The 10,469-nt window shown below is 40.4% G+C and overlaps 1 protein-coding gene across 2 annotated transcripts; it reads right to left on the bottom strand.

Moving 5' to 3' along the window:
- Positions 1-4,137: 4,137 nt before the first annotated feature.
- On the bottom strand, positions 4,138-9,693 carry LOC116169754 (pre-mRNA-processing factor 40 homolog A-like; the record flags this gene model as incomplete). Of its 2 annotated transcripts, none has more annotated exon segments than XM_031485915.1 (10): positions 4,138-4,399; positions 4,647-4,880; positions 4,933-5,127; positions 5,447-5,676; positions 5,726-5,983; positions 6,033-6,261; positions 8,531-8,922; positions 8,967-9,056; positions 9,105-9,360; positions 9,406-9,693. In XM_031485915.1, coding segments are annotated over 10 exon segments (2,310 nt in total), but the record flags the coding sequence as incomplete, so codon positions are not given.
- Between the last annotated feature and the right edge of the window lie 776 nt (positions 9,694-10,469).

Genomic DNA, 10,469 nt, shown 5'->3' with positions numbered 1-10,469 from the left:
GGAAAACACTTTTTCTTATTAATTTTGGTGCGTAGAATCCAAAACAATTCGTACTTTTTCGATCAGACTTCTCAATCAAAAGTTATGGGACTAGAAACCAATTTCGAAAGAAAATTCAAAGGGCTGTAACTTTTGAACTAGAAGCCCAATCTTGGAACTGTTTGAAATTATGGATTCTACAGGCCACGTTCTACAAGAAAAATTTTTTTCCGGGTCGATCTGAGAGAATTTTTTTTCGGGGCTCAAAAAAAGGCAGTGATAACCTTCCTTTTTTACCAAAAAACGACTGCACCAAAATTTCTCGGGAAAACACTTTTTCTTATTAATTTTGGTGCGTAGAATCCAAAACAATTCGTACTTTTTCGATCAGACTTCTCAATCAAAAGTTATTGACTAGAAACCAATTTCGAAAGAAAATTCAAAGGGCTGTAACTTTTGAACTAGTAGCCCAATCTTGGAACTGTTTGAAATTATGGATTCTACATGCCACATTCTATAAGAAAATGTTTCCCGGTCGATCTGAGACAATTTTTTTGGGGGGGCTCAAAAAAAGGCAGTGTATAATCTTTTTTTACCAAAAATCGACTACCCCAAAATTTCTCGGGAAAACACTTTTTCTTATTAATTTTGGTGCGTAGAATCTAAAACAATTCGTACTTTTTCGATCGGACGTCTCAATCAAAAGTTATGGACTAGACATATGGCATACCCCTAGGAATGAAGGGAAGGTGACCGCCCTGTTTATCAACGTTTGATTCTCTTTCCCCAAAAATCACTATGGAAGTGCTAGGGGTAATCAATTCTGTCCCGAATTTTCTTCCTCTTTTCGTCATTCACCGTCATCTGCCTGTTACTTTCACTCTTTCATTTTTTCTCTCGCTTCCTTTTCTTTAGCTCTTTTTATACCTTTCCCTCTATTTCACGTTCTTTCGCTTCTTTTCTTTTCAGTTTCCCTCTGTACCTACTACTCCCCACTTTCGTACTTTTCCTCTGTTCGTATCGTGTTCCTTCTCTCTCATCTGTCTCACTCTTTGTTCGCTGTCTTTTTCTTTTGTTCGCTTCCTTTTTAATCTATCTTGCTCTATCTCAAAAAATTAACTAATTATAAGAATTAGGAAATACCAACCACCGCCTCCCGCAATTGCTGAGCGAGCAAAAATAAGACTTTAGTATTGCTTGTCTTTCGTGTGCCTTTAAGATTGATTCCAGAACATTTTAAAGGGAATTCCAAAGTACCTAATTTTCAAAAGAGTTGATAAAATTTCGAAGAGATGCTCATTCCTACTCCCCTTTCTTTTGCTCCAAGTTGGTCTTACGGTCTTGTCCTCTCCGTCTCCCCTTCTGTATAACTTTCGCGCGCTCTCACTTCTCCCTCCACAATTCTTAATCGCTATATATTTCTCCTTCTTTGGTTCTTTGTCCATTTCTCTCTCACTCTCTTCTCTACCTGCTTCTCTTTCTCAAAACTCTCCTCCCTTTCCCGTCTTACGCTTCCCATTTCACTTTGTTTCACTACCAATCTCTCTCCCCTTTCCTTTCTCTATCCCACTCTCCTCGCTTATTACCTTCGGATTTCCCTTCTCGCGCACGCTTTCGATTTTCGTCTTTTATTCTCTCCCATTCCTCTTCTGCTTTCTCTCTCTTCTAATCTCCTGCCGCTATGTTTTCAACTTTGCTTACTACTTTTTGCTTTCTCACTCTTCACCTCTCTCTATTCCTCGCCCCCTATCTCCCCAGATGTTACCGCTGGTTCTGTACCTGTCCCTCCATTTTATTCTTGTTCCTGTCTCTATCTCTTCTAAAATAAAGAAAATCAAAACACAACGTTCAAAAATAAATGTCCCCGTGTCACCGTCCCCCTTATCTGTCTCTCTCAAATGACCTCCCCTCCCCACTTTTTGGACGGAGAAGCACCAGGAATCCGAATCAAGCAAAATCTCGATGATGTCGCTACGTCTGCACCCTCATTTTCGGCTAAAGCGATTGGAACCAAATTTGGTACCTATACATATTCTTAAACAGATATTCCTCGTTCTCTGTCTTTTTCTTTCGCTATCTCACCCTATCTCAAAATTTTCTGCAGATAAAAAAAGGAACATTAAACGTAAAGGGATTTTCTCTCTCACACCCTCACTTCTGCGCTTCCTCTGTCTGTTCACACCCTCTCTCTATCTCCCTCCTACTTTCGTTTCTTCAGCTCAAGGACCAAAGAAAGAGAAATATTGTGAAACTTTCTCATTTTTGCATTCGTTTATTCCTTGTCTCACTCCTTTTTTCTCTTTCTTTTCATCTTTCCCCCGCGCGCGGTTCATCAGATCCCACACTCTCGGTCGCTTTTCCCATCTGCCCATTCTTGTCTCTGTCTGTCTGATGGCCATCGTTAATCTACCTTCCCTCTATACTCCGTTCTTTTACTTTCTTTTTTTTTCTTTGGTCGAAATTAATTCCTTGCGTTGAGACATTTCATTAGAGTACCATTGAAGGATAAATCCAGTTCCCCCCCCCCCCTCCTCAAACCCCCAGTTGCTTTGTTGAGACCTTTAATTAGAATACCTACCATGAAAGATATCATCTAGTTTTTTTTCGGGTAAATGACCAATGATAAAACCTAAATCATTTTGATTCGGCTCGAAGGACTAATTTGTAACCGAGCGATATTTTCGCGTAGCTATATCGCCAACAGTAAACACCCTGGTAAAATTGAAAAAACTTACTTTATCACTCCTCCGCCGATTCCGTATCTGCAGCTCACTGATCACTTTATTAAACTCTAAAATAGTGTCGCAACGAATTTCGCACTCGGAGACACTTTTCGCGTTCTGCATGTGACCGTCTCCGCGAATGCTCGCGCGTCTCACGCGATCGAATCCGCCCTTCTGCAGCTCGACATCGTCCAAAGAAACCGATTTGCGCTTCTCCAAGTTGCTGCTTCGAAACAGCCTACGTATTCTTGACACATTTGACTTTTCGTACACGCTTCGCGAATAATTGAGGCTTGACAGCGTCGCGCGCGCAAAATGCGACGATTCTGGCAATTCAGCAGTTGCCGGGTCCGATTTTGAGTTAAACGTTTTCGAGCGCTTCACTTTGTTTCCAAACATCTTGCTTGCGTCGGAACGCCTTGGATTCCGCTGCGAGTGACGGCGATCGACTAAAGGTTATCTGTTTACATTGTACTCTTATCGCGTTATCTTGGCTAGATAACGTACTTGTATCCGTAATACTTTATACACGATTGATGAAAAAGGTGACAAAATGGGTTAACGTTTGGAAAAGTGTCGATCTCTTATCTTCGTAGCAAAATCGAAGATGAAGAACAAGAGGAAGCGAGTAAAATGAGGACATTGCGGAGCTCTGTAGAAGCAACGTTTCTGCAAAAAAGGATAAACCTATGGTCCTTTAAACAATTATCATGGAAAAAGTTAAGGTGCACTACTTCTGGGGGGTATAGACCAGATATTATAATTGTCTTTAAATTCCCTGCCGTATGCCGTGGTATACCAAATTTATTTATCGCACAAGGCGCTGACATACCTTCTTTCACGTTCGCCATGAAGCGGTACATGTGGAAATTACTGTATTTTGAGCAAAATACAAAACCAAAATTTTGAAACGGCAGTGTTACACGATACCGAAGGTGTTGAGGACGCGCAAGTAGCCTACGGAATTGAAAACCCCCTGGAAGTAAATCTTCAAAATTGCCATAATTTAACACAACGTACCACTCAGTCGTAGCATAGGGGCGCGAAACGGCCGAGATTTTGACATGACAGTTAGATGGAGCTGCTAGTAATTGCCACCTGTAAGGGTAGTCAAAATTGCAGTGCCGGTTAAGATCACTACAACCTTAAGTAAACACCAATATCTCCAGGGACGTCCAAACTCGAAGTACCGCTGCTCCCAGTGAATGAAAAAGGGCAGTCTTGTCTAATAAATGGCTCCTTTGATGATCCAAAAAGATCTTAACGCGTGTTAAGGCAAAACTTCCACTATCGTTCGTATTTATCGTAATAGTTTGGTCCAATTTTTTTTATAATTAGAGAGAGTTGTTAGCAGAGTATATTTTATTCACTAAAGGCTTTAAGTAGGTACATACGATGTGTGTGTATTTATTTATTTATAATAAATAAACTTGAATCAGCTAAAAAAATTTGTTTAATTTTCATCACTGAAATGACATCGACACCCCTGTTTATATGTACACGACCAAATCTTACACTAAAACCCAAATCTATATTATACATTGTGGCAATTGCGGAAATCATTCGCTCTCGGGTTCCTTAAGTTGAGCAAGTAACATCATCCTCTGTTTTTCTAATTCGGACTCGGAGAATTCGCCCTTACCGGTCGCAGGAGTTTTGGCCGGCCTGTGATTTGAACGTTCCTCAGATGGGGACCGCTATGGCAATCACAGAAACAAAAAGAGTTACAAACGCTTTGCAGCTGCTCTAAAATATTATTATTACTAAACGATTAACTTGATCTCTTTATTACTAAAAGATAACGTACAGTAATCTTCAGTCTTAATTTAATAATAACTCACACAGTTTAAAGAAGAAATAAAAGCGTGCAACAGTTACACATTATCGAGACATGCACACAGTTCTTAACCGCAAAAAACCTTAAAAGTAAAATTAGGAACTCACAGATACGCTTTTCTTCTTGTGCTTCTTCTTTTTCTTCTTTTTGGTGTACTCGTCTCCGCTGTCGGGCGACGAGGGCGTGTCGCTTCTCGACTTGTGCTTGCTCTTCTTACCGCGCTCCTCTTCCGATTCGCTGGTGCTGGACGACTTGTACTTCTTACTCTTCTTCGATTTCTTCGACTTTCGCGATCGTGAGTGATGGTGACTGCAAGATTCTTCCATTTCGTATTGGAATTCCTTTAAATCAAACGGTTACCTACGCGTCACCGCGCAAAAGCGAATATTTCACCTTGTAAACCTTCTCCCTCTCGCTGTCCGACGCGAACGCCTGAAACTCCTCCTCGTTCTCCAACTTCGACTTGACCTCCTCCCAGGATAGTTCGTAATCGACGTTTAATTCGCGCAGTAGATTTTTAAAGCTAACCTCCAATTTTTTTAAGCGCTTACTTTCTTCCTTAAGACGCTCCTTCTCCTTTACTTCCGCCTAAAATGCAACGCCCGTTTAAATTCGTTTCGGTTAAATCGTTTTATGAATCAATTTCAAATTGCCCACGAACGTATGGCTTGGTGTGCAAATACGAAAAATTTCCCTTTGGGCACCCTCACCAGCTCGCAGGATAAGATTGTCGCTGTAAGGTGTAACTCTCATTACCTGATGAGCGTACAAATATGATAAATTTCCCATTGAGCATCTCCACCAATACGCCGAATAAATAAACCAAAAGCGCATGATCAGGAAAGGGAGTAAGTAAGTCTTTGGTTCGGTGAAAAAATACGAAAAATTTCCTTTCAGTGTCACTTACCTTTTCCAACAGTGAATTATACGTAAGTTTAACATTTCCCGCATCCAAACTGGCACTCCTCTTATCTTCACAGACGACGGTGGCAAACTGCTCGAATGACGTATCGATCTTAACGTCAAACTCCCTCTCCTTCAGTATGTCACGTATGATTTTCTTCTCGTCGTAGAACCGCGCCTTCAAGTCTTCAACGTAAAACTTAAAGAGATCAAGCGGCGTCGATCCGCACTGTCCTGAAACGCAAAACTTCAATCTAAAACTAACCGAAACAAGCCAACTTACTATATTGAAAAAACGTACCCAGCATTGCGGAGAACCGCACGTCCGCCGAAATAATCGGATAGAGTTCGACCCACAGGGACATCGAGGTGAGCTTGCCCTCCTCGTGAAGCGCGTCGAGCAGCGCCAAGAACTGGTCGCGGTTCTTCCGACACTGCCGCTTGAAGCGCCTCTTCTCCCTCTCCTTGTCCTCGACCTCGTCCTTCTCCAACTGACGGATGTGCTCTTCGAACACGATCAGCGCGTCCTCCTTGTCCATCGCTAGCACACACCGAGTAAACGCAAACGAACCCAACCCCCGACTACTTACCGAGCAGGTTGACGTCGTTTTTAAACGCGGTGTTCCCCAACAGCAGGGCCTGCGCCTCGCTCCACGTCGTATCGTAGTTGATGTCGGCCATGTTGTCTAAAACCTCCGCCAGTTTTTTCATGTTGCGCTTCTTCAGTACCTTAGACTCGTCTTTCTCTCGCTTGGCCAAGGCGAAAACGACATCCTCGTAAATCTCTCTCCGATCGGAATCGGGCACAGATTGCCACACCTGTTGAAGCAAAGGATCAAAATTTACAACATTGTGCCACGATTTGTGCAGTATTCGTTTTCAATGGTCCTCCATTACTCGGCTGTGAGGACCTTTTTTTGTAGTTCCATGGTGATTTGCGCTGTACTTTTTTTCAAAAAATTAGAAAGTACTTCTCTACCCTCCTTCTGTGCAAAAGATTTGTAGAATGTTCATATTCAAAAATTTTTAAAAATTCTTCTTTATTATCTACCACCCCACTCATTTTCAAAAAAATTAAATATTGAACTACATACGGATCGCGTGACCATTTTTTTTTAAGTTCCAAGGTTATTTGCGCTGAGCTTCTTTTCAAAAAATTAGAAAGTAGTTCTTTACCCTCTTATGACCATCTGTGACACAGATTTGGGGAATATTCACGTTAAAAATAAAAAATATTGAACTACATACCTTCCGTGCCGACAAATTATTTGAAGTCCCAAGGTTATTTGTGCTGTTTTTTGTTTCAAAAAATATGAAACTGTTCGAAACTTAAAAAAAATGCTTCTTTAAGCATCTACCATTCCACTCATCTTCAAAAAATGAAATATTGAACTACTACTACCGCGCGGGACAAATTTTTTTTTTTGAGCCCAAGGTTATTGGGGCTGTTTTTTGTTTAAAAAAATATGAAAACGTGTCAAGAATTTAAAAGAAATGCTTCTTTTAAAGCATCGTACCATTCCACTCTCTTTCAAAAAATGAAATATTGAACCTACATACCTACCGCGCGGACAATTTTTTTTTGAAGTCCCAAGGTTATTTTGGGGCTGTTGCTGTTTTTTTGTTTCTCAAAAAATATGAAAACTGTTCAAAAATTTTAAAAAAAATGCTTCTTTTTTAAAAGCATCTACACTACACTCATCTTTCAAAAAATGAAATATTGAACTACATACCTACCGCCCGCGAAACAATTTTTTTTGAAGTCCCAAGGTATCGGGGCTGTTTTTTGTTTTCAAAAAATTATGAAACTGTTCAGAATTTTTTAAAAATGCTATCTTTAAGCATCTACCACTACACTCACCCTTCAAAAAAATGAAATATTGAACTACATACCTACCGTGCGGACAATTTTCTTTGAAAGGTCCCAATGTTATTTTGGGGCTGTTTTTTGTTTCAAAAAATATGAAACTGTTCCGAAAACTTAAAAAAAATGCTTCTTTAAGCATCTACCACTACAGCTCACTTCAAAAAAATTGAAATATCTGAACTAACATACCTACCGTGGCGGACAAATTTTTTTTGAAGTCCCAAGGTTTATTTGGGCTGTTTTTTGTTTCAAAAATATGAAAACTGTTTTCAAAAAATAAAAAAAAAATGCTTCCATTAATTCATTAGGCAATCTACCACTACACTATCTTTCAAAAAATGAAAATATTGAATTATAATACCTTACCCGCCGCGGACATTTATTTGAAGGTACCACGGTTATTTGAGGCTGTTTTTTGTTTCAAATATGAAAGCTTGTTCAAAAATTAAAGAAAAAATGCTTCTTGTAAGCATCTACCCACTTCCACTCATCTTCAAAAAAAATGAAATATTGAACTACATACCTACCGCTGCGGACATTTTTTTTAAGTCCCAAAGGTTATTTGGGCTGTTTTTTTTCAAAAAATAGAACTGTTCAAAAAATTAAAAAAAATGCTTCTTTACGCATCTACCACTACAACTCATCTTCAAAAAAATGAAATATTGAACTTACATACCTACCGCGCGGACCATTTTTTTTTGACAGTTCCAAGGTTATTTAGCTGTTTTTTCTTTCAAAAATATGAAGCTGTTTCAAAATTTAAGAAAAATGCTTCTTTAAGCATCTACCACTCCACTCATCTTCAAAAAATGAAATATTGAACTACATACCTACCGCGCGGACAATTTTATTCGAAGTACCAAGGTTATTTGGGCTGTTTTTTGTTTCAAAAAATATGAAACTGTTCAAAAATTTAAAAAAATGCTTCTTTAAGCATCTACCATTCCACTCATCTTCAAAAAATGAAATATTGAACTACAAACCTACCGCGCGGTCAATTTTTTTTTAAGTCCCAAGGTTATTTGGGCTGTTTTTTCTTTCAAAAAATATGAAGCTGTTCAAAAATTAAGAAAAATGCTTCTTTAAGCATCTAGCACTCCACTCATCTTCAAAAAATGAAATATTGAACTACATATGTACAGTGTGGACAATTTCTTTGTGATCCCTATGGCTATTTGGGCTATTTTTGTTTTCAAAAATTAAAAAAACCAGACCACTCACCTCCAAATTAATGAAGATTTCGTCGCAACGATAGTACTTTGTGGCGGACGTAATTTTATCCGAATTCAGCAGGAAATCCTCCAACGTCTCCTTCGCCTTTTTCGCCTTGAGCCGATTCTCCTCCTTTTCGTCCTTCTGCTTTTGCGTCTTGTACGCGTTGAACACCTGCTTCTTCTCGTTCAACTTCTTGAACGTCTCGTAGCGCGGATCGTTTATGATCACCTTCAGGCACTGCTCCCAGGAGGCGTTCGACGCGACGTTGCAGTCCTTCAGCAGGTCCTTGAAGGCTTCCATCGCCTCCTTTTTGTCTTTGAAGACGCGCGGTTCGGGTGTGGAATTACGCGATTCGGCGGGCGGTTGTATGCTGTGCGTCGATAAATTCGAATCCTCATCTACAAAATTGTTTCAAAATTCCAAAATTCCGGAGTTAGCTCACCTTGTTTGGGTGGGGGTGTCGGCAAGTTGATCGCGGCTAACGTAGCCGCCATCGCCGACTCCAAGGCGCTCTTACCGCCTGGACTTATGCCTAAAAAGTGAACTGTATACAAGTGCTCGGTCAAACACCGTAACCTACTCGCAGAATTGGTGGTAATCGGCGAACTGATGGTTGGCGTATTTCCCCCCGTAGTTGTGTGCACCGATAGCGGACTGGCGACCTCGGCGACCGGTGGAGTCAATGGCCGCTTGTTGTCCTCATCCGAGATTTTCTTTTTTATTTCTTCCAGCTCGGGCGGAATGACCCAGCGCGACTCCTTTGTGTTGATATTGTGATAGTAGACCTTGCCGTTATCGGCGGTGTACTCTTTCCAGGCGCATTGCGACAGTAGCAGCTTAAAATTGACAGTTGAAGAGAGTTGGGCCACGCCCTCGCTTACCTCGGTTGCGGATTTCAACGTGTCAGGTTTCTGCCAGGAACTTTGCTTAGTGAGCGCGTTGTAGTAGTACGTCCTACCGTCGGGTGCCTTATGCTCTGTCCATTCCTGTCCTTGGGTCGGATGAGGCGGAAACGAGTTAAAGCCGGGCGGCGGTACGCTGAACGATGGTATCATGGGCGGAAAGCCGCCCATCGGTGGCATATGAACGGGTGGCATCATCGGTGGGGTCGGCATCGTCGACGGAGGTGGCCCAAATCCGGGAGGAGGTATGTTCGACAGCGTGTGATCCTTGAAAAACGAAAGTCGGTCACTCTTTTAATATAAAAACGCGAAAACAGCAGATAAGCGCATTCTCTACGGGCACATAAAGCGGTTTTTAGCGTACCATTTAACTTGCTTTAGAAGCAACTTATGCAAAATAAAGGCACTACAAACGTTAAATTAATGCTATATTATTAATTAGCACGCAATAACCAACGTTTTCGCTCATAATTCATATGGACAAGCCCCAGATGACATAACCTTAAATTTAGGCGTTCGCGTTGTTGAATAGTTGTATACGTGACATTGCAACTACTTTTGTTGTAATTGAACTACTTTAAAAAAAATGTAAAAAATTAGTTAAAAGGTTCCTTTTCAGTTTTCAGAGGACATTAGGAGTATTTTCGCGGTTCTTGAAAACCTTTGGAATCACAGTCAAACTCTTAAAACGTTTCTAAAGGTTTTCAGATACTCGGAAGAGCGCGCGCTAAGTTTGTGGTATTATTTGAGTTTATTGATACTTTTTCATATCTGCACTTTTAAAGGCTCTTGAATATTAAAACGTTAAACCTAAAATTCGGTATTTTAAATTCTTAACCAAAAATTCAAAATGGTGGTATGTTGCGTACCCCCTAAACGTAGTTTGTGGATATGTTCAAGAGGAAGATTCAAAGAACATCTTGGTCTAATTTGAAAACTATAATTTTTTTAATTTAACCTAGTTTGACTGGGCAACATTATGTAAACGCCCATGTCTATTAAAGTCCGTAGAAAGCTCTTCGAAACCCTTGAAAATTATGAAT

The sequence above is a fragment of the Photinus pyralis genome, unplaced genomic scaffold (assembly GCF_008802855.1).
Source record: "Photinus pyralis isolate 1611_PpyrPB1 unplaced genomic scaffold, Ppyr1.3 Ppyr1.4_LG4, whole genome shotgun sequence".
NCBI classification, from domain to species: Eukaryota; Metazoa; Arthropoda; class Insecta; order Coleoptera; family Lampyridae; genus Photinus; species Photinus pyralis.
Note: the sequence above shows the minus strand (reverse complement) of the source record. Positions and strands in the feature narration are given on the sequence as shown.